The 27,431-nt window shown below is 41.2% G+C and overlaps 2 protein-coding genes across 7 annotated transcripts in view; both read left to right on the top strand.

Annotated features, from left to right (window-relative positions):
- On the top strand, positions 1–23,231 carry CCDC163 (CCDC163 homolog). Of its 5 annotated transcripts, XR_007154630.1 has the most exons (11): positions 14–528; positions 630–663; positions 833–1,023; positions 1,115–1,196; positions 1,361–1,547; positions 1,661–1,728; positions 2,014–2,081; positions 3,172–3,373; positions 11,076–11,083; positions 22,547–22,549; positions 23,220–23,231. XR_007154630.1 is itself a non-coding variant. In XM_047869892.1 (9 exons), exons 2-9 carry the CDS (start codon positions 451–453, stop codon positions 3,277–3,279), a joined length of 816 nt encoding a protein of 271 aa, XP_047725848.1. In that variant the 5' UTR covers positions 1–154; positions 369–450; the 3' UTR covers positions 3,280–3,408. The 5 variants fall into 5 exon arrangements, 2 of the variants coding, with proteins under 2 accessions (XP_047725848.1, XP_047725849.1); XM_047869892.1 differs by lacking the exons at positions 11,076–11,083; positions 22,547–22,549; positions 23,220–23,231 and having other exon boundaries at positions 1–154; positions 369–528; positions 3,172–3,408; XR_007154632.1 differs by lacking the exons at positions 11,076–11,083; positions 22,547–22,549; positions 23,220–23,231 and adding an exon at positions 2,801–2,917 and having other exon boundaries at positions 11–528; positions 3,172–3,311.
- Positions 6,445–27,431, top strand: part of TESK2 (testis associated actin remodelling kinase 2) — a 135,869-nt gene continuing 114,882 nt past the window's right edge. For both annotated transcript variants that reach the window (XM_047869881.1, XM_047869882.1), the window contains exon 1: positions 6,445–6,771. The gene's annotated coding sequence lies outside the window, so the exon portion shown is untranslated. The remainder of the gene's footprint in view (positions 6,772–27,431) is intronic.

Raw genomic sequence — 27,431 nt, forward strand, 5'->3', positions numbered from 1 at the left:
CGCTACCAGGGAAACGTAGTTCTACAGCCTCCATCGCCGGTTGTTTCCTCGAGAGACGAACTCAGTTTCCCACGTGGCGCTGCGGCAGCCAGTCCGAGGTCGGACTTTCCCGGCCTACAGGAGGGTTTGAACTGGGCAGTAGTCGCTGGCACAGGTTCGGAGTGATGGTACTTGTGTCTTGGGTCTGGGAAGGTTTCGACCAAGATTCGGCACTCTCAATTCCCACCTGATAATTGAGTATCAAAGCATCCCGCTTTCCCCCTAGAGTCCCCAAGCGCTGCTCTCCTGACCAGTCCCAGTTTGGCTTGATAACTGCATCCCTCCCTACCTTTAGTATTACATCCCCACTCCCCACTTTCTATCTGAAGTGTGGCCTTACTGGGCTGTGTCTCTGGTGTTCCGGGCTGGAAGAGCAAAGGCACAAGACGTCAGGGAGCCTTGCGGAAGGTTATGAGTAGGAGCCTGAGCTGGTATGAGCACCTCGACGTGCTTCTCAATGCTACCGATGGAAATGTGGCCAGGATTAAGGTGAGGGGGCACCTGAGGGCCCCCGTTAGAGGTTTGGGTTTAGGGACACTCAGAGCCAATTGGCCTGTGAACTTTTTTTTTTTTTTTTTTTTTTTTTGTAGCAGCGGCTGTATCCTCTTGGAGTCTCCACAGCGGGTGAGTATTGTCCCTTTTCTGCCCCCGTTCTTTTCTTTTTCCAGGATCTGCTTTTTTCCAGTGCCTGTATCATCCACTATTCCAAATTCCAACTGTTTTCTTTCCTGAACAAACATCTGTTTTCTCCCCAAAGTTAGGCCTTACAATCATCCCTTGCTTATTCCCTCAGCAGGAGATTTGGCTGGGACCTGGATTTCCCCTCATCACTTGCCTCCTCAGTCTGGAGTCCATGCTCAACAGCCTTGGGCTCTAGAGACTCCTTTTGTCCCAGAGAGGCTGAGTTGGGGTAAGGCCCATGGTGCATCTTCTCTCTGGGATGAAGTTATTATTCTCCAATCCCAGCTTCAATCCCAGGCTCAGGTAAAGTGTGGAATCCTAGGTGTGTATGTGTTTGTGTTTGTGTGAGATGCCCCTTGCACAGTAGCTCAGGTGGCTTTTCTTGCCTGGGTAGGTGACTGAGACACTAAGACAGGCTGTGCAGGGGCTGCTGGAAGAGCAAGAGCAGCAGAAGTATAAGATCTGTACCCTGGAAGGTATATGGCCAGTTATTTTTTTCCTGCACACAGCTCATTATGTATGCACACAGTTTTGTTACATATCTCCTGTGTGTGCACTTGTGTCTTGATTTGCAAGTGGAATCTGTAGGCTTATGTGTAAAAGTCTCAGAAAGACTGATCCTCAGTTTGTCCCACTACAGCATCACTAAGGTTGCTGCAGGGGAGCCCAGAGCAGAGGGTCCTTCTCCTGGATCAATGCCTGGAGGGGCTGAGAAGGGAACTGCAGGGCCTTCGAAGCCAGGTGCAGGAACAGGCCCAAGCCCAAATACAAACAGGACCACAAAAACGTAGTGCTACTGGTGGCCTTCACCAAGAGCTGCAGAATGAGTAAGTGATGGGCAAGACCTCTCCTTCTTTGGGCCTCTGAATTCTTGGCACTCTGGTAGTGTCCTCAGGGCTTGTTGATTGGCTTTCGAATGACACTGCTGTCATCTGTGCAGGTGTCAACTCCTGTGGGAGGAATCAGAGATTCTTCAGGAGGAGCTGAAATTGCTGCAGGACCAGCTGAGTGAGTAAAAGATTGGGGGTGGGTATGAGTTCACCTGTCCCCTTTTCTGGAAAGCCTTTTTGCTGTCCCAGTAAGTGGCCATAGCTCTGATTTCTTGAGCTGCTCAGAAGTCTGGCCAAGTGTTTTGTCTTGCCTCCATGGTGTGAGTCTAGTTTCCCCAGTCAGTTTGGAATGCTAGACCAGAATGCTTCTGTCTCAGTTTTCAGCACCAGGCTGGGTACAAGGCCAGGAGGAGAAAAGAAAGAAGTTGGAGAACAGCTCTCTTACATTTTTCTCTCATTGAAGGCCAGCACCAGGAGCTGCTGCTGAAACAGATGGCTGAAGGGGGGCAAGCTCAGGCCCACAGCTGGAAGGTAGGACCAGGATCAGACCTATTTCTTCATATCTCCCTATGAAGGCTCCTTCCTTTCTGTCTTTTCTGTTGTGCAGGCAGGCCAGCATACCCTTTCCCACCCCTATCTCTTTCTCTCTTCCCTGTGCTGACTCTACCTCCCTCCAAAGCTTTTCTTCCCAAGCCCTCTTCTCCAGGTTGAGAGACTGTCATTGCCCACATGAGGGTTCCATGTGTGCTGAAGATGCCAATGGTGGGGAGGGGGATTCCTCCTGGAGAGGGAGAGGAATGTACCTACCTGGTCCTACCTGGGCCCATGGTCTGGCAGACGTTGGAGCAGCTGCAAAGTGGCAGGGAGGTCAAGGGTCACACCCTGGAGGCTGCCAGGACAGAGGTCCAGGATGCCCGGCAGGAGTACAACCTCCTCAGGTCAGGGGGTGTGGATGCTTGTGGCAGTGGAAGGGATATGTCTCAGAGGCCAGGCATTGGGGACCAAAGTTCAGCTATCCTAGATTTGACATGGGCTGGTAGGGGTGGTATGGTATCTGGGTTACAGCCTGTAAAGGCAGTACTGGGCATTCTTTACTTGATACAGGGTCACTGAGGTATCTTTATATGTTTGAAGGATAAAGGGAGAGGAGACCGGGGTCCTGGCCTCACGAAGGAGAACAGTTCTATGGTGGAAGGGTCCTCTTGACCCACTGTCTCCTTCTCTGCTTCTGATTCTGTTCCCCTTTCCAGGACCTCCATTCACATCCTCCAATCTAAGTTGTCCCTGGCTGCCACCTTCACCATGTCTCTTTCTTCATCTACCTCTGAAGTCAGTCTTCCAGACAGCAACAGTAGCTGGGAAACTAGGTGGGAGTAAGGGCAGGGATCCCAGGTCTGGGGGAGGGTGAATCTGAATGGTGCGTGTGTGTCAGCTGCCTGATTATTTGGCACTGGGTAGAATGGAGTCTCTGCCTCTTTTTTAGTGAATCCATCATTCTGTCGTTACTTATCCCAGGTCAGGCTTATATGTTCCTCCCCATCAGACAGGCCTAGGGCCTAGTTCTGTGTGTATCATAGTGCTTGCTGATGGTTTGTTTTCTTTTCCCTTTTTATCCCCTTAGATCTCCAGAAGAGCACACTTTCTAACCTGGAGCCCAGCAGCTTTCAGCTTTAGGCCCAGAGCCTTGAGCAGGAGAACATATTCTTTAAGGGCCCCACAATGTTCCTGAGTGACCTGTAAGAACTTGTAAGAGTAGCTTTGCTCACCTTCCCCTTCAAGCCCCTGTTTCTGGGCCCCATGTCCCTCCTTTCTTGATCTAGCTGGTATCTGCCCTCTTACTGAGGCTTGTCACTGCCTGCCCACCAGGCAATAATTACAATAAATGTTTTAACTCTTCCTGATGTCTTCTGTGAATCAGCACCCACATGGGATAGACTCAACTGTACCCTTTCTTCCTCCTGTTACTGGACTGCTTTCTGCCATCCCTCTCTCTGAAGTCCAAGTTCATAGATACTCATAGCTGAGTGCAAGCCCTCTGCTCAGTGGAATTTGGAAGGAGATGGGAGTTCCCATTCTGGTGGGTAGAATAAGGTAGCCCAGTATTGCTGTGGGGATGCAGAGGAGGGCAAGACATTTATATAGGCCCTGGACCTGAGCAATAGGAGGCTTCCTCTCCTCACCCTAGCTTCTACCTCTTAAGGCTTACTCTAGTCCCTCCACATTTCCTCATCCTCAGTAGCCCAGCCCTGCTTGCATTTCTGCAACAGTCTCCTGGTCTCCTTTCTTTCAGTCTCTGCCTCTAATCCAGTGGCTTTAAAATTTTTTGACGTGACCTCCGGTAAGAAATACAGTTTACATTGTGGCCTAGTAAATATACATGTATATATTTATTAGATGAAACAAATTTCATGATTTAATATTAATCGAATCACTAGGGGTGATGTACTCTATATTTCTTGTTATATTTAAAAATATGCCTTGTGGTTATTAGTTCTAATCCTTCCATCACAAGCTTGCTCTCTGGAAAGTAGATCTTTCTATGTAGGCTAAGGGCAGTTTTACTTGCTTCTTACTTGGATTTTGTATTCTAGAGCATGCAGTCCAAGATTTCCTTAGAAGCAGCAGCATCCCACTAAGGACTCATGAGGTCTCTTCCACAGCTAAATATAGACAAAAGATAATGCCATTCATCCACCCAGTTGATATTTATTGAGCATAATACATACCAGCCCTGGTATGTATTTGCCCTGAGTTAAGATGTGCAGTGGGCTTATAAAGTTCCCAGCTCTTAGCTCCATCTAGCTGGGAAGAGGAGACAATTCTGAAATAAAAGCATAATAAAGGGCTGAGATCAGTAGGGCAGGTTATACGATGCATTCAAGGCCCTGGCCTAACTAGGAGACAGATAATGAAGAGTGGGCCTTTGACACCCAAATAACTATAAGGCGATCCTTGGTTCTTTCCCCTCACTATAAAGGAAATTTCTGACAGTGGAATGGGAGAGATCAGACTTGGGTCAAACAGAAGTTGTTCAAAAACCTAAAAACTTGCCATCAAGGCTCATCTTCCTACTGAAGGTACAAGTAACCCCTCTCTTTTACATCTTTCACTGGGCATGTGATACATATGGTATGATGGCATTATTCAATGATACTTGCTACCAGTGCTGTACCTATTTATCAAATACTTTGCATCAGGCTTTGTGGGAGACAGGTTTAAAAGGTGCCAGGGCTCTAACAACAAAAATTAAATAGCAGTGGGGAACAATGGTATTTGAACTGTCACCAGGTGGCAGCACATCATGTGTTGCCAAAAGAATGATACAGAAAAGGCTTTGAGCCAAGGGTACAGGGCTGGGTGATTTCTTTTCTCCTTTTGGAGATACTGTGAGCTACCTATTAATCTAACTAAACCAGTGTCCTGTTGAGACTACTCTGCTCGAGAACCTTTGACAACTCTCACAGCATAAAAAAGGACAAATTTGGCATTTAAGCTCAATCCACATTTAACTTCCATTCTTATCTCCTATCACACATCTTTTTAAAACTTTTTATTTAACTGTAGTTGACACACAATGTTACATTAGTTTCAGATGTACAACATAGTGATTGGACAAATTTATACATTATGGTATGGTCACAAGTATAGCTATCATCTGTCACCATACAATACTATTACAATACCTTTGACTATATTCCTTGTGCTGTGCTTTTTATTCTCGTGACTTATTCATTCTAAAACTGAAAGCCTCTATCTCCCACTCCCCTTCACCCATTTTGTTCCCTGTCCAAACCATCAGTTTGTTCTCTGTATTTATAGGTCTGGTTCTGTTGTTTGTTTATTCATTTGTTGTTTTTTAGATTCCACATATGAGTGAAATCATACACACATCTTTCTTAAATTTTATTGCCACTAGGAATGCACACCACCTATACTCCAACTATTCAAATCCCACTTATCTGTCAAGACTCTTCCAGTAGGAGGCAAGTCTAAAGATGTCTGAAAGGAGGTCTCTAATCCAAGGAAATATTGGTGCAGGAAGGCCCATACTCTGGTGTTTCTTTGCCTGCTCTAGCCCTGGAAACTCTGTTCCAATCTGCTCAGGCGTGAGATTATGAGCACCTGAAGTCCAGGCATATGGAAAGCATGAGGAAGGAAATATGTGCATGGTGAACAGTTGAATAGAATTCTTATTCCCTACCCAGCTCTTTCAAAATCTTCAGTTTTCAAGCCAACTCAAGCGTTCTCTCTTCCAAGAAGGCTTCACCGAATCAATTCTTAGTCTAGATTAATTGTTGCTTCAGCGTTTGAACCCAACTCATTGCTTTTACTATCTCAAGTAGCTAATAATAATAGTTTATGTATCAATTTCTCCCCTACAGTATACCGAGATCCTGCAGGACTCTACGTTCAAATGGCTTTTTCTTATTCAGAGAGTCCTTACTCAGCTATTCCTTCACCAACTGCAAAGCCGCGCCAGTCGAACACATTTTCTGTTAGTTTTATTAATTACCAATCTTTTATATGTTTGGCATTTTAATTGTTCCCTCTCGTATTTACTGTCCCGCCCTCTGGAGGTTCCAGGGACTTGAGTTTCCCCCAGGTGTATTCCCTCCTCCCTGATTCCGCCTTTCCAGCACACTGCCTCTTCTGTTTTTAACCTCCTCTTACTTTCTATTGGTTCTCTTCGTCCTCCGGAGTTGGCGCCTAGGGCTGTTGATTGGCTTTCCCGGACGCCTATTGAGTCCACCCTCATACCACGTGGCATTCCTAACGCTAATTGGGCAATTCCACTAGCTGGTTTATCAAGGATCGACGATTGATTGGCTGCTGGGAGGCTTGAGAAGAGGGGCGTGGCCGCCGAGGCCCCGCCCCCAGTCCTCCAGCCTACTTGGGCAGGCTTTTCAGTGGCTCGCGGTCGCGGAGCTCAAGCGGAGCTTTCAGCTGCCCTTTCTGGCTCGCCGTTGGGATCATTCTCCTGGCCCCGTCAAACAGACGGGGGGAACGGTCCCGACTGCGGGGCCATGGCAGTAGCCTCCTTGTCCTTCGCCGCCGTTAGCTCCGCCGAGTCTCCGGCTTCTGCGCGAGGGACCCCCACCGCCTCCGCAGGCTAAGAGCCTCTGCCGTCTCCAAGCTGTGAGGGCTACTATGCTCCCACTTTGCTGCTGCCTCCGCCTCCCGCCCGCGCAGGCACCCCTCTGGCTGCTCAGTCCCGCCTCAGGTAACGCCGAGAGAGCGCATAGGGCACAAACTCGGGGCACCCCGGCCCGCGCGCGCTGCTGCTACACCGCCGCGGTTCCGGAGCATTGGCGCTCGGGTCTCTCAACACCGACAGGACCCCTTCGCTTCCCAAGGTCTTCCTCTGAGCGGCTGGGGACACTTCTCGCCCCTTCCCCTTCCCTTTTCACTTCCCTCAGGGTCGCGGGACAACCCCTATCCCGACCCCCGCCTTCTTGCCTCAGAGGCCAGGAACCCATTAGAAGTTCCTTCGTATCGGGGACCTGGTCCTTGACTCCTCTCAGGAACTTTTCTCATTTCACAGACTCAAGAATCCTTCATTTTCTCGGAGAACTCCTGTTTCAGAGACCTCCAACTCCACACTGAGAGCTTCCCTCGTCTCTGTAATCCCTCCTCCCTCAGAGATCTGGTCTCCGTCACTTTACTTCCCTCAAAACTTCCCTCAAATACTCTTCCCTGGAAACTTTCCATTTCTAAACTCGAAAATACTCCGTCCCCCACCTCAGACACTACTGTCTCCTTCTTTTCTCCTGTCATCCCTCGTTCTCCCTTCTCTGCCTTTTATCTTTCACTTGGAAGACTCTGGACTAAGCCAGTATTTAGATTCAGCTAGAAATGAAACCCATGGTTTTGTTTGTTTTGTTTTTGTTTTTGAAAACCATGTTTGTCTGATCTAAAACCTTTCCGTTTATAACTCTGAGAAAACCTTGCTGAAGAATTTGGACTTTGTTCTGTAGGTATGGGGGGCCACTGAAAGTTCTGTAGGCAGGAATTTGGTATGATTGATTATCTCTGGTGAAAATGTGGAGGAAGAAATGAAAGTGAAGACAGTGTGGAGGTAGATAAAACAAACCTAGGTAGGCAGGAAACCAGTGTGCTACTCTAGGTCAGAGGGGATGAACTGGGATAGTGGTAGGAAAATGAAGACAATGGCATGCAGTTCCAGGAGGTTTCAATTCCATGATGTTTCCAGAGTTGAGAGGGAAGTTTCTGACTTCATTGGTGGGATGTGTTGGTCGTGTTAATTGTAATAGGGATGGAACATAAGCAATTTTGAGGGAAGATAATGTTCCCTTTGGACATGCTTAATTTGAGGTGTTTTTCAGGTAATACTGCGGGGTCTGAAAATTGGGAGAAAGGTTGGAACTGAATACATAAATTTGAGGGTCAACAGAGAATATAACAGGGATATTTGAAGACTTGACATGGGATGGTAATACTGAAAGAATAGAAGAAAAGGGCTGTGGACCAGAAGGAACATCATTATTTGAAGGGCAATAGACACCAAGATAGGTTAAAGGAATGGGATAAGAACTGGAACAGAGGGGCGCCTGGGTGGCGCAGTCGGTTAAGCGTCCGACTTCAGCCAGGTCATGATCTTGCGGTCCGTGAGTTCGAGCCCCGCGTCAGGCTCTGGGCTGATGCCTCAGAGCCTGGAGCCTGTTTCCAATTCTGTGTCTCCCTCTCTCTCTGCCCCTCCCCACTTCATGCTCTGTCTCTCTCTGTCCCCCCCCCCCACCAAAAAGAAAGAAAGAAAAAAAAAGAACTGGAACAGAATGGCATTATAATAGAAACCAAAGGAAGAAGGGTTTCAGGATGGGAGGGGGTGACCATCACTGTCAGGTGCTGCAGAAGTCAAGCAGAATGAGGATTAGAAAGAAACCACTGAATTTAGCAATTAGGAGATCTCTTGTTTCCTCTGAAAGACGCTTCAGATAGTGCAGTGGTGGCAATGATAGCAGTAGTCAGATCATAATGGATTGAGGAATAAATGGGAGGCAGTGAGTAAAATTACTCTTTCAACAAGTGTGGTTGTGAAAGAAATGATAGTAGTGAAACATCTTTATTGAGATGAGAATATACTTAGGGGTGCCTGGCTGTCTCAGTTGCTGGAGCATGCGACTCTTGATCTTGGGGTGGTGAGATCGAGCCCCACGTTGGGTGTAGAAATTGCTTAGAGATAAAATCTTTTTAAAAGAAAGAGAGAATATATTCTGCCAGATGCCATAAAGATGCTTTATAGATCACAACAGCCTTGTGGTTTAGGTATCAGTATCCTTCTTTTACAATTGGGAAGGCTATAGGCAAGAATTTGAACAAAATCTATCTATCTCTGAAACCTGTATTCTTTCCACTATGGTACATGTGTGTTTTTCTTTTTAGCATGAGTGAAAGAATTTTGTAGATTGAGTGGAAAATTTACCTAAGAAATCAGTTGGGTTTTATTCCTTGACAATAATACAAGTCAAGATGGATAATGATGTGGTAGAAGGAAAAGATGAGGGAGTTTGACAGATGGCCTTCTTTTTTTTTTTTTAATTTTTTAACATTTATTTTTGAGAGAGAGATACAGAGAATGAGCGGGGGAGGGGCAGAGAGAGAGAAGGAGACACAGAATCTGAAGCAGGCTGCAGGCTCTGAGCAAGCTGTCAGCACAGAGCCCGATGCGGGGCTCAAACCCACAAACTGTGAGATCATGACCTGAGCTGAAGTCGGATGCTCAACCGACTGAGCCACCCAGGCACTCCAGGTGGCCTTATTTTCTTGATGAGATTAGTTATCTGTAGAGAAGTCAATTATTTCTGGAGACTGAAGGAACTATGGTAAATATTAGGGCCATGGAAATCTTCAATAGGAAATGAAAGAAGAATAGATTAAGGATTAAAAAAAAAAAAAAAAGAACATTGCTGATCACATTGAGGGCCCAGTAAAAGTTAGAAATAATGTATTTGTAATAGGGCCTAGTAGCATGGATTTTATACTTCTCCAGAAGCCTAAAAGCAGGAGAGCAAAAAAGATGGTTGAGTTGATCTAGAATTGGAATATACAAAAAAGAAAGATAAAATGGAGAGTAACTTTATACTGCTAGTAATAGTGTGGGAGATGTGATGGAATCTGAGAGTCCAAGTTGGGATTATAAGTAAAAGCTTGAAGAATAAGCAGACAATGAGAAATATAGTTGAAGATCTGGTTCTTTAAGAAATACAGAATGGGAAAGCTGAGAGTTCAATATTTCAAGGTTAAACAAACAAACAAACAAACAAACCAACCAGGGTGTAACTGTCATAGTGCTGTTGAAGCTAGTGGAAGTATAGGCTTTGAAGTAGTGGGAGGTTATGGGGCTGTGAAGTATGTTGGACATGTCATTAGTATGGATGTCATAGTTGCCCGGGATGATAGCAGGGAATGGAACACAGGAGATGTTGGGGTCTGTAGGTGGGGCTGGTCAGAACTGAGAGACTGAGGATCGAGTTGGAGGTTCTTGGTTACTTGTTAGAAGTAGTACTAGGTGATACAGATGTTTGTGAATTACTGTTGAGATCCTTGATACTTACTGCCCTGGATATTTGATGTATTCTCTTATACCGATATGTATTTGGGATGGTCTAAAACACAAATCCTTTGAGATTTAGCATATGGTGGGCCTGTTTAATTCTGTTTAAAAGTGTATGTATGGGGGCACCTGGGTAGCTCAGTTGGTTGAGCGTTTGACTTTGGCAAAGGTCATGATCTCACGGTTCATGTGTGCAAGCCCCATGTCGGGCTTGCTGCTGTGACCACAGAACCTGCTTTGAATCCACTGTCCTCTCTCTGCCCCTACCCCGGTCATGCTTGCTCTCTCAAAAATGCATAAACATTAAAAAAAATAAGAATAAAAGTATGGGCAGGCTAGGCTAGGGACTCTCCACCCCAGGATCCCCAATAACATTTTGTGCTTATGTTATTTGTAAAAAGAAAATTACATATTTACATGTACTCATTCCTTGGCTTACTTATAGTAGAAAGCCGACTTGCTTTACTGTTTTTTCCCCCTATGTGAAAGTGTTTATAGATATATTCTTAGTGCCGTACCCTTCATTGTTCTGCAAAATGAATGTTGTGTTGGAATTTGAAACCTGTGATAAGGGCTTTTATAAGAATTTCATCTCCTTCCAGTAAATGAAGCCCAATTATTACAATGTATAGTGTGGGTGATGGTGAATGTTTTGGACCAACAATGGGTATTATGCTATTTTCCAAGTCATCATACAGAGATTAATTACTTCAGTGTGGTGTCACTAGTATTATTTTTGCTGAGCACTCAGAGTAGGTGGTTATTTCAGAGAAAAGCCTACTTGTGATAATTTTTTTTATTTAATTTAATTTTTTAATTTATATCCAAATTAGTTAGCAGACAGTGCAACAATGATTTCAGGAGTAGATTCCTTAATGCCCCTTACCCATTTAGCCCATCCCCCCTCCCACAACCCCTCCAGTAACCCTCTGTTTGTTCTCCATATTTAAGAGTCTCTTATGTTTTGTCCCCCTCCCTGTTTTTATATTATTTTTGTTTCCCTTCCCTTGTGTTCATCTATTCTGTGTCTTAAAGTCCTCATATGAGTGAAGTCATATGATATTTGTCTTTCTCTGACTAATTTTGCTTAGCATAATACCCTCTAGTTCCATCCACATAGTTGCAAATGGCAAGATTTCATTCTTTTTGTTTGCCGAGTAATACTCCATTGTATATATGTGCCACATTTTCTTTATCTATTCATCCACTGATAGACATTTGGGCTCTTTCCATACTTTGGCTATTGTTGATAGTGCTGCTATGAACATGGGGGTGCATGTGTCCCTTCGAAACAGCACACCTGTATCCCGTGGATAAATGCCTAGTAGTGCAAGTGCTGGGTCGTAGAGTAGTTCTATTTTTAATTTTTGAGGAACCTCCATACTGTATTCCAGAGTGGCTGCACCAGCTTGCATTCCCATTGTGGTAATTTTTTTTATAAGTAAGCTCTAGGCCCAACGTGGGCTTGAACTCCTGACCCGAGATCAAGAGTCACATGCTCCACTGACTGAGCCAGGCAGGTGCCCCTTAAAAAATTTTTTTTCCCTTTTAAAATTTTTAAAAAAACTTTTTGTGATACATTTTTTAAGTTTATTTTTATTTATTGTTTGTTAAAATTTTTTTTTAATGTTTATTTTTGAGAGAGACAGACAGACTGTGAGCGGGGGAGGGGCAGAGAGAGAGGAGGCACAGAATCTGAAGCAGGCTCCAGGCTCTGAGCTGTTAGCACAGAGCCTCACATGGGGCTTGAACTCACGAACTCTGACATCATGACCTGAGCCGAAGTTGGATGCTTAACCAACTGAGCCACCCAGGTGCCCATATTTTTATCTTGACAGAGCAATAGAGAGTAATCAGGGGGAGGGGACAAGACAGGAAGACCGAAGCCCAAGCAGGGATCAATGCAGGGCTTAAACTCACGAACCACGAGATCATGACCTGAGCTGAAATCAAGAGATGGATGCTCAACTGATTGAGCCACCCAGGCGTCCCTATTTGTGATCATTTTAAAGTCTTCCATTCCTGAAAATTTCAGAAAGGCAGTATGGTATAAGGAAAAACAATGTAATCAACCTTTTATTATTAGCTATATGATTGTAGGCAAATTTCTTATCCTCTGTGAGATTCAGGTTTTCCAAAAAAAAAAAAATTAATCTTTTGGGGCACCTGGGTGGCTCAGTCGGTTAAACTTCCAACTCTTGATTTTGGCTCAGATCATGATCTCACAGTTCGTAGGATTGAGCCCAGCATGGGCTCTGCACTGATAGCACGGAGCCTGCTTGGGATTCTCTCTCTCTGCCCTTTCCCTGCTCTCTCTCTCTCTTAAAATAAACAAACATTTAAAAAATTAATCTATGGGGGCGCCTGGGTGGTTCATTTGGTTGGGTGTCCGACTTCGGCTCAGGTCATGATCTCGCAGTCCATGGGTTCGAGCCCCGTGTCGGGCTCTGTGCTGACAGCTCGGAGCCTGGAGCCTGTTTTGGATTCTGTGTCTCCTTCTCTCTCTGACCTTCCCCCATTCATGCTCTGTCTCTCTCTGTCTCAAAAATGAATAAACGTTAAAAAAAATAAAAAAAAATTAAAAAATTAATCTATGAACACATAATACATTCCATGATTAAATAAATGTTTGCATATTTATATAATTAATATAAACAGTGAAAGTTTCACTCCTGTGCCTATCCCCCATGCACCCAGTTCCATGCCTCCTCCCAACTACTTTTACTAGTTTGTTTAACTAGGCTCCATGCCTAATATGGGGCTTGAACTCAGGACCCTGAGATTAGGAGTTGCATGCTCTACTGATTGAGGCAGCTAGATGCCCCTACTAGTTTCTTTATACTCTTTTAGACTTTCTTCAGGCAAATGCATATAAATATGAATATAAAATCTTATTTTTCCCAGGTAAATAATTTTTTTTATTTATTAAAAAAAATTTTTTTTAATGTTTCTTTATTTTTGAGAGAGAGAGAGAGAGAGCGTGAGCAGGGGAGGGCCAGAGAGAGAGGGAGACACAGAATCCAAAGCAGGCTCCAGGGTCCAAGCTGTCAGCACAGAGCCTCTGACATGGGGCTCAAACCCATGAACCGTGATATCATGACCTGAGCTGAAGTCGGGCACTTAACCAACTGAGCCACCCAGGTGCCCCTAAACAATTTTTTTTAATGTTTATTTTTCAGAGAGAGCAAGAGATAGAGTGAGAGTGGGGGAGGGGCAGAGAGAGAGGGAGACACAGAATCTGAAGCAGGCTCCAGGCTCTGAGCTGTCAGCACAGAGCCCAACACAGAGCCCGAACTCGCTAACTGCGATATCATGACCTAAGTAGAAGTTGGATGCTTAACTGACTGAGCCACCCAGGCGCCCTCAGCTTTTTTTTTTAAAGTAAGCTTTGCGTGCAACATGGGGCTCAAACTCACAACCTTGAGATCAGGAGTCCCACACTCCACTGACTGAGCCAGCCAGGCGTCCCTATTTTTCCCATTTTTAATGTAAAAGTTAGCACATGGTTCCCCATTCATCTGTACTCCCTGCCCCCCCATACTGCTTTTTCACATACTATATCTTGGAGACCTTTTTAGATCAGTATGTAAAAAGCTTCTGCTTTCTTTTCTTGTTTTTTTTTTTAAAGATAAAATAAAAAATTTTTTTAAGTAATCTCTACACCTAATGTGGGGCTCGAACTCAACCACAAGATCAAGTGTCACATGTTCCACCGAGCCAGCCAGGTGCCCCTCTTTCTTTCTTTTTTCTAATTATTATTATTATTATTTTTTTTTTTAACGTTCTATTTATTTTTGAGACAGAGAGAGACACAGCATGAACGGGGGAGGGGCAGAGAGAGAGGGAGGCACAGAATCGGAAGCAGGCTCCAGGCTCTGAGCCATCAGCCCAGAGCCCAACGCGGGGCTCGAACTCACGGACCGCGAGATCGTGACCTGGCTGAAGTTGGACGCTTAACCGACTGCACCACCCAGGCGCCCCATCTAATTATTTTTTTTTAATGTTTATTTATTTTTGACAGAGAGAGAGGTAGAGCATGAACGGGGGAGGGGCAGAGAGAGGGGGAGACACAGAATCCCAAGCAGGCTCCAGGCTCCGAGCTGTTAGCACAGAGCCCAATGCAGGGCTCAAACCCACAAACTGTGAGATCATGACCTGAGCCGAAGCCGGGTACTCAACCCACTGAGCCACCCAGGTGCCCCTCTTTCTTTCTTTTTTAAAATATCACCTGCATAGTATTCCATTGAGTGGCTCTATCATAATTTATTTAACTAGTTCCTTATTGTTGGACATTTGTATTACTTCCAGGTTTCCTATATTGTAAGCAATTCTGTAAGGAAGCCCCTTGAACATATGTCATTTTACATGTGTTTAAGGGTAGTTATAGAATAAATTGGAAGAAAGTGGGATTTCTAAGTCAAAGGATATTTGCATTTATAAATATGAAATACTGCCAAATTGCTTTCCTTAGAGGTTGTTCTAAGATACATTGCTTGAGGTATATCAAGCTTGCTTGATCACTCACCAACATTAGCTGTATCATAGCTAATTCTTATAAGGTGGTTACTACGTGCCAGGCAATATCTGAAGTGCTTTATACTTATTACTTCCTTTAATCTTACTAACATCCCTTTGAGATAGATACTATTATTATCTCTGTTTTTCAGGTGAATAAATTGAGAAACAGAGAATTTAAGTGACTTGCCCAAATCATACAGCTATTGTGGCAGAAATTCAAACTATGCACTCTGGCTCTAGGGTCAGTGTTGTTAATATTATGCTTTGCTATTATCAAAGTTGAGTTTTTGCCAATCTGATAGAGAAAAATGGTACCTAGTTTTAAGTTTTAAAAAAGTTGTGGTAACAGTTAAGCATCTATTTATATTGTTTTAATTATTCATATTTCATTTTCTATAAACTACCTGTTTAAATTCTTATTTTTCTGTTGTCATAGGCCTCTTTTCTGTTGATTTCTAGGTCTCTCTCTATTTTTATACACATCACACACATATACTTTATATAATTCATGTATATATGATAGTTTGTTTTCCTGTGGTATGTGTTCCCATTTTGGTATTTGTCATCTGTCTTCTTTTATTTTATTCCCATGCAGAACTTTTAGATTTTTATTTAGGCAAATTTTTTTCTTTTTTTTTATGTAGACAAATTTCTTAATCTTTTCTTTTATGGCTTTTGGATTTTGAGTCCTATTTAGAAAGGCCTCCATTTTAATCCTTCATTTTTTAATCTATCCAGTGGGAACAAGAAAACAGAATTATTGTGAAGGTCAAAGTGCTTTGTGAACTATAAACTGTAAATCATTATACAGATGAAATATGGTGTTGTTATTTATTAATTTGACTTCTGAATAAATTGTATGGAGGCTGTCATCTCTTCTGCATTAAGTGGAATACATTGACATAATTTTCTTTCTGCAATGTGGAAAAACTCGTGGTATTGATGTTGTGGTCAGTGTTTTTCTTGGGCAATTTACATGGGATCTTTTTCTTTTTTTTTTTTTTAATTTTTTTTAATGCTTATTTATTTTTGAGACAGAGAGAGACAGAGCATGAATGGGAGAGGGTCAGAGAGAGAGGGAGACACAGAATCCGAAGCAGGCTCCAGGCTCTGACCTGTCAGCACAGAGCCCGATGCGGGGCTCGAACTCACGGACCGTGAGATCATGACCTGAGCCGAAGTCGGACGCTTAACCGACTGAGCCACCCAGGCGCCCCTACATGGGATCTTTTTCAAACGTAGATACTGTGGAAATCCAGAAGTATTTTGGCATACATTAGTTTTGTTCTTTTTAAAAAAATTTTTAAATGTTTTTGTTTATTTTTGAGAGACAGAGAGAGGCAGAGCTCAATGAGTGGGGGAGGGGCAGAGAGAGAGGAAGACACAGAATCTGAAGCAGGTTCTAGTCTCTGAGCTGTCAGCACAGAGCCCAACTCGGGCCTCCAACTCGTGAACCGAGAGATTGTGACCTGTGCTGAAGTCGGATGCTTACCCAACTGAGCCACCCAGACACCCCATTCTTGTTTTTTTTTTAATTTTATTAATGTTTTATTTATTTTTGAGAGAGAGAGAGAACAAAGGGGGGAGGAGCGGCAGAGAGAGAGAGGGAGACCCAGAATCCAAAGCAGGCTCCAGGCTCTGAGCTGTCAGCACAGAGCCTAATGCAGGGCTCCAACTTGTGAACCGAGAGATCACGACCTGTGCTGAAGTTGGATGCTTAACCAACTGAGCCACCCAGGTGCCCCAGTTTATTCTTTATATTTGAAATCTATAATTAGAATCTGACTAAAAGTTCTAAAAAATTGTTTTGCTTTCATATTAGCTCTGATACACAAATTTATACATTGTTTACTTTGGGTATTATATTCCTACTGATTTGTAGGAATTTGTAATTTGTGAGGATATCTCACACATATATTTGTGTGTATGTGTGTTTATAAAATTAATGCATTTTCATTAAGGAAGAATGGGGAAATAGAGGTAATTTTAAAGGAAAAGATAGAAATTATTCAAATCCTTCGTAGATTCAAACAGTTAATAGCCAGTGTTAACAGTTTGGACTGTATTCTCTCAGAATTCTTCTTGTGTTTGTGTCTGTATTATCATCACCAACTCTCTAGAGCTTGGCATAGTGCTTGGCTCCTAGTAGGTACTAAATAAATATTTGTTGATTGAATGAATAAAAGAATGAATATGCTTTTACATAGAAAGTATGGAATCTTGGAGCGCCTGGGTGGCTCAGTTGGTTAAGCATCTAACTCTTGATTTCAGCTCAGGTCATGATCTCACGGTTCGTGAGATTGAGCCCTGCGTCAGACTTTGCACTGTCAGCATAGAGTCGTCTTGGGATTCTCTCTCATCCTCTCTCCCTGCCCTCCGCTGCTCACGCGTGCATTCTCTCTCTCTCTCTCTCTCTCAAAATAAATAAATAAACATTAAAACTTTTTTTAAAAAATATGGAGTCTCAATGGCCTATTTTTTTCCTCCACTGTAAATTTTGATTCATATAGTAGTATTGAAATTTGTATGCCACAATTCATTTGGAGGTGAGTAAGTTTGAGTCTAAGCCCTCACGGAGCTCATAGTCCAGTAAAAGAGATAGATAAACAACAATTAAAATACTGTGTAATTACTGTAATAGCAAAGATTTGTGCAAGGCATTATCAAAGCACAAAAAAAGGAGATTGAGGGGTCAGAGGACACTTCCCACGTGTGGTGATTATTGAGAGAGTCGTTTGAAGAGGTCATGAAGAACATAACAGGGAGAAAGAATATTACCTGTACAGGCATTGAAGTAAGAGCAGGGCTCTACAAATTGTTCTCTATGTCTGGAATAGATCGTGTCTGTGGGTAAAGGGATAGAGATAGATGAGGCTGGAGATGAGGGTAGCGGAAAATAAGAAAGAGCCTTTGTATCACACATGAAGAATTCTCAAAAGTTTACTCCCCTTGGAGAATAGATTGGAAGAGGTGCAAGAGTAGAGACAGGAAGACATTAATTGAGTACAACCAGTTAGAATGAGGTGAATATCACTTCAGCTGAAATAGGAAGGGAAGGGTAGGCTTGAAAGGTGGGTTAAGGTGGATATGATTAGGCCCGTTTTAGTAGAGCATAGTATTTGAAAGCCAGACTAAGGAATTATGGATGCAACAAATGTCACTGAAGATTGTCATGTTATGTGACCTGTTACAGGTTGTAGTGTGCTTCCTTCTGGCTAGTCTGAAATAATGTTGAAATCTTTCATGCCTGTGAAGTAATAGAAATATTTCACAGGAGTGAAATTTTGGCCTGAAAATGACCCTTTATTTGAAAGGAAACTTACGTGTGTATTTGATAAAGACCCTTGAGAAAAGGCATTGTGAGAAAATACTTTTTTTTTATTTTTAATTTTTTAAATGTTTAGAGAGAGAGGGTGAGCAAGTGGGGGGGAGGGGCAGAGGGAGAGAGGAGAGAGAGAGAATCCCAACCAGGCTCCGAGCCATCAGCGCAGGGCCCAATGTGGGGCTTGATCCCATGAACCACGAGATCATGACGTGAGCTGAAACCAAAAGTCAGACACTTAACCCACTGAGCCACCCAGGTGCCCCAGAAAATACATTTTTAAATAGTTGTATGCTGTTTCCTTTGGATTCTTAAGACCAGATAATTCCTCTGGCATGATAAAGTTCTGGTCATGTTGGGGCTTCATAGCAAATTTAAGGAAATCATATTGAAAGCCCTCTTAAAGCACCATAATTATACCAGAGAATACATTTTATTTTATTTTTAAATGTTTATTTTTGAGAGAGGCAGAGAGAGCGTGGGAGAGGCAGGGAGAGGGGGGGAGACAGAGATCTCAAGCAGGCTCCGTGCTGACAGCACAGAACCCGATGCGGGGCTCAAACTCACAAACTCTGAGGTCATGACCTGAGCCAAAACCAAGAGTCAGATACTTAACTGACTGAGCCACCCAGGCACCCCCAGAGAATACATTTTAAACTGCAATTGAAATTTTTTCCTAAACTTAAATCAGAAAAAATATTTCAAGGAAGCAAACCCCTATCAGAAAGTTAAAGAAATGCCAGGTAATATGCTACAATTAATATGAATTCAGTTTAATGACTACATCCTTTGTAGTTGTATTTATATACATTCATAATTAAATGTTTTAAGAGATTCAAGTTCATATAGATTGATTTAAAATTATGTGAACTTTGCCACATTTATTATGTCAAATTGATGCTTTGTTTTATAATTATAGAAGCTATATACCATTATAGAAGGTTTAGAATAAGAGTAAAGAACAAGTCATAATCTTTTTACCCCAAAATAACATTATCACTTGGTATTATTCCCTTATTTTTTCCAGTGCATAATTTTATATAATTATAATCACCGATTATTCAATTTTTACATTCTTTGCCTTTCCCTCTTCCCATTTCACATATATCATAAATTTTGTCTCATGTGGTCTAAGCTACTGTTGTAGGAGGGATGAAAGTATAGATCTACCTTTTTAACTTCATTTAAAAAAATTTTTTTTTTCAACGTTTATTTATTTTTGGGACAGAGAGAGACAGAGCATGAACGGGGGAGGGGCAGAGAGAGAGGGAGACACAGAATTGGAAACAGGCTCCAGGCTCTGAGCCATCAGCCCAGAGCCTGACGCGGGGCTCGGACCGCGAGATCGTGACCTGGCTGAAGTCGGACGCTTAACCGACTGCGCCACCCAGGCGCCCCTTAACTTCATTTTTTAAACAAAAGTAATGCATGATCATTGCAAGAAACAACTATAAAGAATGTATTCCATAAAGAATTGAGTGTCTCTTATAATCACTTCTTCCACCAAGATGACAGTTTAGTGTATATATTCCTCTAAATTGTTTTCTAGGCATATACTCATTTAATTCTCTTAAAAACTCAGGGAGATATAGTTAATATTTATCTCTATTTTATAGATAAGAAGATACAATGTTCACTATTATACCAAAAAATAAAAACAAGATCCCACTATTTATTCTATTTTGCAACTTGCTATTGTTACTTAACAGTGAAACTTAGACATCTTTCCATGTTAGTATGTATAAAATTGATCTCATTCTTTTAATGACTATTAAATTATATGGATATGCTATAATTTTTTTAACCTATCCCTATTGATGGACATTTGGATTATCTGTTTTTTTTCTGTTACTGATAATGACAACATGTAAGTTATTATTCTTGTACATATATCTTTGTGTACTTGTTTTAACTGTCATTTTTAATGGCTATAAAATATTCCTTTTAGTGGAAATAATACATTTGAGAAAAACAAAATTGAATAAAAATATTTTTTTGGTGAATATTTTTTGATAGTACTTCATGTTATTAATTTTATTTTCCCTTTTATCAGATTCCTCCTTTAACCTTTGCAATGTAAACTATAGAATAGTCTACCCTAACCCCAGAACTAACTTCCTCTTTCCTCTTGATTGCTTTCTTGATAGCTCTCTGCAATGGGCTCTGCAATAGGCTACAGTCTCTGAATGGGCTTCTGACTTACTTTATCAGAACAGATGAGTTGTTTGTCTGATGATCTAAGTGGTCATGTTTAGGTCTTCTTAAAATAAAATAGGAACATTTATCAGAAGAGGTATTATCCTGGAAACTCACACATCCTCCTAGTACTTTAGCATTTCAGCTTATTTGATTGGGGTCTAATAATATCAGTTTACCTTGTGTGAAGTTTCATGTTCCAGCATACAAAGTTGAAGATACATTTAGTGTATTTAGAACATCAGAAGCCATGTTTTTAATATCTAGATTATGGGAAATAATAGTCCTATTCAATTTTGTCCTAGTTAGATTTTATATTTAATATTGTGTACATTTTTTACTATTGTGTTTTAGCAGACCTTTCACTGTTTGGAGGGCAATCAAGGCTAAACTATAAAGAAGGTAACCAGGGAGATCTTGATGCACTGTTCTATAGGAAACCTGAAAGACTTGTGTATATTTTCCCTGGGGAAGACTTGGTAACTGAAAAGCTATCATAAAGAAGAAAAAAAAGTCTTAATTTGTTGCATTCTTGCAGCATTCAAAACTAGGATTAAGGGTGGAGCAGGGAAGGGAGAGGAAAGGGAATTCATTTTTAGTAAATTCTTACTGTGTGACAGGCACTTTGCCCAGTACTTCATATATGCATTTTTATTCTTTAACTCCTTAGTATGTTCTCATTTAATGTTTATTTATTTTTGAAGGAGAGAGAGACAGAGCATGAGCAGGGGAGGGACAGAGAGAGAGGGAGACACAGAATCTGAAGCAGGCTCCAGGCTCTGAGCTGCCTGCACAGAGCCTGATGCGGGGCTTGAACTCACAGCCGTGAGATCATGACCTGAGCCGAAGTCAGACACCTGACTGACTGAGCCACCTAGGTGCCCCTAGTATGTTCTCATTTAACTCTCATAATAACTCAATGAGATATAGTTAATGTTTCCATATTATAGATAAGGGCAGAATTTAAGTAACATGCCCAAGATCATTAAGCTACTAAATTGGAATAAAAAAATTAAAAAAAAATTTTTTTATTTTTGAGAGATAGAGTGTGAGTGGGGGAGGGGCAGAGACAGGAGACACAGAATCTGAAGCAGGTTCCAGGCTCTGAGCTGACTGGATGTGGGGCTTGAACTCATGGACCAAGAGATCATGGCCCGAGCCAAAGTTGGACACTTAACCAACTGAGCCACCTGGGTGCTCCGGATTCAAAATTTTAAAAATTTATTTTGTTTATTTTAGTCACACACATATATTTAATTAATTAATTATTAAGTGTTTATTTTTGAGAGAGAGTGCACATGCACATGGGGGACGGGCACAGAGAGAGGGAGACAGGATCAGAAGCAGGCTCCTTGCACAGACAGCAGAGAGTCCTGTGCAGGACTCAAACTCATGAACTATGAGATCATGACCTGAGCTGAAGTCTGTCGCTTAACAGGCTGAGTCACCCAGGTGCCCCCTCCATATATGTTAAAAATATAATAATATTTTAGAAAAATCTCTTTTTTCCTGCTCTCATTTCATGAAATTTTAAGCCTTTACATGCTTTTTCAATTTCAGTATCTTCGCCATCACTAGGTCCTTTTTGAATTATCTAGCACAGTTCACCATGGTATATCCTCTGCTATTCCATCTAAACTGTTTGAGATATAACAGTTTTTGAATATATGTGTGTTGCTTTTTTAGAAATTTTATTCCAAGCAATAAGTACTCATTCACACAACATAAAAGCAGCTGGTTTTTCCATTTCTAGTGTTGATGTTTGTGATCTCTTTGCTGTACAGGCATAGCCTTGGAGATATTGCAGATTTAGTTCCATACCAACACATTAAAATGGGCCAAATGAAATTTTTGGTTCTCAGTACATATAAAATTTATGTTTATACTATACTGTAGTCTGTTATGTATACAGTAGCATTATATCAAAAAATATATATACACCTTAGTTAAAAAATACAGTGTACCCTGAACAACACAGGGGTTGGGGTGTTGACCCCCGGTATGGTAAAAAATTCACATATAACTTAACTACTAATAGCCTGCTGTTGACTGGAAGTCTTTTTTTTTTTTATTAAAAATTTTTGCTGTTTATTTATTAATCAGCCTGAGCTGAAGTTGGACGCTTAACTGACTGAGCCACCCAGGTGCCACTTTTTAAAAATTTTTAAACATTTATTCATTTTTGAGAGACAGAGACAGAGTGTTAGCAGGGGAGGAACAGACAGAGAGGGAGACACAGAATCTGAAGCAGGCTCCAGGCTCTGAGATGTCAGCACAGAGCCCAGCGTGGGGCTTGAACCCACGAACCATGAGATCATGATCTGAGTCCAAGTCAGACGCTTAACTGACTGACCCACCCAAGTGCCCCATGGAAGTCTTACCAAAAAGACAGTTGATTAACGTATTTTGTATATATATTATGTATTGTATTCTTACAATAAAGTAAGCTAGAGAAAAGAATTTGGTTTTTTTTGTTTTGTTTTGTTTTGTTTTGAAATGAAAATGTTATTAAGAAAGTCTTGGGAAAATATATTTATAGTACTGTACTATATTTATCAAAAACTCATTTATGTTTTTTTTTAACATTTCATTTATTTTTGAGACAGGGAGAGACAGAGCATGAACGGGGGAGTGTCAGAGAGAGAGGGAGACACAGACTGAAACAGGCTTCAGGCTCTGAGCTGTCAGCACAGAGCCCAACGTGGGGCTCGAACTCACGGACCGTGAGATCATGACCTGAGCCGAAGTCGGATGCTTAACCGACTGAGCCACCCAGGCGCCCCTCAAAAACTCATTTATAAGTGGACCCATGTAGTTCAAACATGTGTTGTTTGAGGGTCAGTACTGTATTGCTTAAAAATGCTAACCATCATCTCACCTTTCAGTGAGTCATAATCTTTTTGCTGGTGGAGAGTCATGTCTGGATGTTGATGGCTGCTCCCTGATCAGCATAGTGGTTACTGAAGGTTGAGGCAGCTGTAGCAATGTCTTAAAATAAGACAAGAATGTGAAGTTTGCCACATTGATATTTCTGTTACTTCCAGGAATGATTCCTCTGTAGCATGTGACGCTGTTTGATAGCATTTTACCCACAGGAGAACTTCTTTCCAAACTGGAGTCAGTCTTCTCAAACCCTGTAGCTGCTTTATCACCTAAGTTTATGTGATGTTCTAAAGCCTTTGTTTTCATTTCAACAATCTTCACAGCATCTTCAGGAGTAGATTCCACCCCAAGAAAATACTTTATTTGCTCACCCATAAAAAGCAAGTTTTATCATGAGATTGTAATAGTTGAGTCACATCTTTGGGCTCCACTTCTAATTTTTTTCCTATTTCCACCCCATCTGCAGTTACTTCCTCCATTGATGTCTTGAACCTGAGAAAGTCATGTGTAAGGATTGGAATCAGTTTCTTCCAAACTCTTATTTACTGTTGCTATTTTGACTTCTTCCCATGAATAGCAAATGTTCTTAATGGAATCTAGAATGGTGAATCCTTTCCAGGAGATTTTCAGTTTATTTTGTCCAGATTCATCAAAGGAATCATTTCCTATAGCAGCTGTAGCCTTATGGAATGTGTTTCTTTTTATTTTTATATTTTTGAGAGAGAGAGACAGAGAGAGAGAAGGAGATTGAGAATGCACAAGTAGGGGAGGGGCAGAGAGGGAGAGAGAATCCCAGGCAGGCTGTGCATTATCAGCACAGCGTCCGATGCCTGCTAGGCTCCAACTCACAAACCATGAGATTGTGACCTGGACTGAAGTCAGACACTTAACTGACTGGGCCACCCAGGTGCTCCTGAAATGTGTTGCTTAAGTAATAAGACTTGAAACTAAAAATTAACTGGCCTAACTTCAAGATTGTGTCTCAGGGACTAGGGAAGCCCTAGGAGAAGGAGAGAGAAGAGGGAAAAGCTGGTTGATGGGGCAGTTAGAACACTCACAATATTCATCATTTCAGTTCTCCATCTTATATGGTGCAGTTTGTGACATCCCCAGATAATTAGTAACATCACAGATCACCATAACAAGTACGATAATAATGAAAAGTTTGCTGTAGTGGAAGAATTACCAAAATGAGAGAGAGATGAGAAGTGAAGAAATGCTGTTGCAAAATGGTGCCAATAGACTTAATCAATGCAGGGTTGCCATAAACCTTCAGTTTGTAAAAAATGCACTATCTGTGAAGCATAGTAATTTATGCACAATAAAATAAGGTATACCTATATTAATTTGCTGGATTTTTTTAATTGAAAAAATGTTTATCTTTTGTTTCTGAAGCCTTTTTGTTTTTGTTATTATGAGCAAAATGTAAGTAACACCCATTTACCCATCTCCCATATATGTTATTAACATTTTGTAAAATTTGCTACATTTATTTTTTTCTGATATATTTTAATGAAACTACAGACATGCTATTTCACCTGTTTTTCCAAAAATAAGTCTTATATAATCTTAATGTCATTGTCACACTTAACAAAATTGATAATAATTTTCTACTATCATCAGGGTGCCTGACTGGCTCAGGCAGAAGAGCATGTGACTCTTGATCTCGTGGTTGTAAGTCTGAGCTCCATGTTGGGTGTAAAGATTACTAAAAAAAGACTGATAAACTTAAAAAAATGATTTTCTACCATCATCTAGTAGAAATCCTTATAAAAATTTCCTCAGTTATCTTTTATGTCTAGTTTGTTCAAATCAGGATTCAATCAAGTATCATTACTGTATTTAAGTCATTATAGCTTTTAATTCTCCTTCAGAGTCAGAATTTGAATAGAATACTATGTTTTCCATTCTAATATTCCTTCAGAAAGAAAAACTTTTGTAACAATTAGAACTTTCCAATAATAGAACAAGCCACTGGAGGAATTAGTGGGCTCTTTCTTAGTGGTGTTTTTTCAGTAGGCTGGGCTGACTCTTGCTTCTGTAATGTTCAATCCATTGGCCACCATTCTTCATATTATTTGACTACCTTGTGGCATTTGATAATGTTCATCATTTCCACCTTTGGCTTGTGTGACACACTTTCTCCTGGTTTTATTTTTACCTCTGTTGTTTCCCTTTTGTTCTGTATATGTTAGTGTTTCCTTGGCCTCTTATCTGATCTCATTTAAGGATGTCGAGAAGGAGACTGGGCTGTGGCACATAATAGCAACTCAGTAAATATTAGCTATTACTCATATTCTCTACTTTGAGAGACTCTTTAGAATATTTGGAAGTGCTAATGACTTTCAAATCTGTGTCTCCAGGCTAGTCTTCTCTTCTGACTCCAGTGTGGTGTCGATAGCTGCTTCCTAAATATTGTCACTTGGTATTCTTTTAGGCACCTCAAACTCTGTGATCAGAAGAGAATTTTAATCAGTTCACAAATATTTTCCTTTGATGAATTCCTACTCATTCCCCAAATTACCCAAGCTTGAAACATGGGGAGGATTCTAGGTAAACTTGGAGTCATCCTAAGTACTGCTCATACCTCTTACTTTCTCCTACTTCTATTTGCTCTCGTTTTAAATTTTTTTTAATGTTTATTTATTTTTGAAGAGAGAGAGAGAGAGAGAGAGAGCATGAGTGGGGGAGAGGCAGAGAGAGGGAGACACAGAATCTGAAGCAGGCTCCAGGCTCTGAGCTTTATCACAGAGCCCGATGTGGGGCTCGAACTCACGGACCGCAGGATCATGACCTGAGCCAAAGTCGGAGGCTTAACTGAGCCACCCAGGCACCCCAATTTTTGCTCTTATTTTTAAAGTCACTTATGTGATTTCCTAATTCTCTGTCCTTACTGCTAGTGCTTTAATTAAGTCCTCCTTATTTTTAACATGTCATTAGCAATTATCACACTGTATTGTACTCATTGAATTACATGTGTCTTTCCAAGGGGAGACTAAGCTCCTGGAGGGGTTGAATCACGTTTTATTTGGTTTTCTATATGCTTATCTAAGAGAGGCAGTAGTATAATGATTAAGAGTACAGGCTCTGGATTTGAATTCTGGCTCTACAACTTCTTGGCTGTAGGAGTTTCGACCAGTTAACTAATTCCTTCATGTCTTTGTTTCCACGTTTAAAAAACAAGAATAATAATAGTATCTATTTTATTGGGCTATTATGAATATTAAATATAAAGCACTTGGAGGACTGTTTGGATTATAGTAACTAATTAAATTTTATTATAATGCCTTGTACCTACCTAGTTATCCAATTAACATTTGAGTCAGTTAACAGAGAGGATTCCTGAATTGTCCGAAAGACTGGACTAGTTAATGTAAATGCCTTTACAACTTTTAACCTAAGTTTCTGTTTTGTGTCATGACATAAGGCCTGGTAGATTGTAGTTAAAAGAGTAGAAAAGATGTTTATCCAAAAGAGATAATACAGTTTTAAGAACTGGCTTTTGATCTGTCTGACACCAATATATGCCATTGTGTAATTCATGGCTAATTAAATAGGGGATGCCAGTTTCTATGTTAGATTGCCTTTGGTTTGAATGGAAACTGCAACTCATTATTTCGCAGTAGGATGGCAAGTTCAGCAGTATTGCTTTTATTTTTAATTGGGCAGTCATCCTGAAATGTGTCTGTATTTGCTATGTTGGTTCATAGAAAGGATAGCAGCTGAGCAGACCTGTCATATAGATTTGCTATGTGGTTGGTCTTGATACACAGCTAATGTACTTGTCAGTATTCATGTTCTGGAAAATGGCCAGTTTTCTGGATTACATCTTACTCATAACAAATCCTTGTTTTGTTTTGACTTAGGAAATTTTTATGATAATAGAAAGAAAGCAATATATGATTAGGATACTGTTTGCCTTCTTTTTCTACTCTTTATACCCAGGTTATAAAAGTCCACTGAAATCTCAGCAGACTTTTTTACTCACTTTGTGGAACTTCATTACCAACTTTGTGCACACACAATTCTATATTTGGATGGATATTGAAAATTTTTGGTTGCTGGCTGACACTGACACTGCCATGTCCTGCCTGCTACCTGATGGTTGATAACTAGTCAGTACCTTGCAGGATTTTATTTGCATCTCCATTATTGTGAAGTTTCCTCTACTTTGTGCCTATTAAATGAGAGGGTAAGAAACAATAAATACTATATATCAGAATGGAAAAGAAATATGATTGGGAGTTGACCTATCTTCCCTGTCAGCTTGCAGCTTGGCATCCATTCTTTAGACAGTCTGTCTTTTTAAACCAATGCTCATTTTTATGTCTGTGGAATGTGATTAAATGACTAAAGGCTTTTGTTCCAGAGGCTGGTGGAGCTATCATTG

Source organism: Prionailurus viverrinus, chromosome C1 (genome assembly GCF_022837055.1).
Source record: "Prionailurus viverrinus isolate Anna chromosome C1, UM_Priviv_1.0, whole genome shotgun sequence".
In the NCBI taxonomy this organism is placed as follows: domain Eukaryota; kingdom Metazoa; phylum Chordata; class Mammalia; order Carnivora; family Felidae; genus Prionailurus; species Prionailurus viverrinus.

What these genes read in the sequence shown, in the direction of transcription:
- CCDC163 (XM_047869892.1), top strand. Translation starts at nt 451, where the DNA reads ATGAGTAGGAGCCTGAGCTGGTATGAGCACCTCGACGTGCTTCTCAAT. An exon ending in GAAATGTGGCCAGGATTAAG is followed by an intron (nt 529 to 629) that starts GTGAGGGGGCAC and finishes TTTTTTTTGTAG; the next exon opens with CAGCGGCTGTATCCTCTTGG. An exon ending in AGCTTCAATCCCAGGCTCAG is followed by an intron (nt 1,024 to 1,114) that starts GTAAAGTGTGGA and finishes TTGCCTGGGTAG; the next exon opens with GTGACTGAGACACTAAGACA.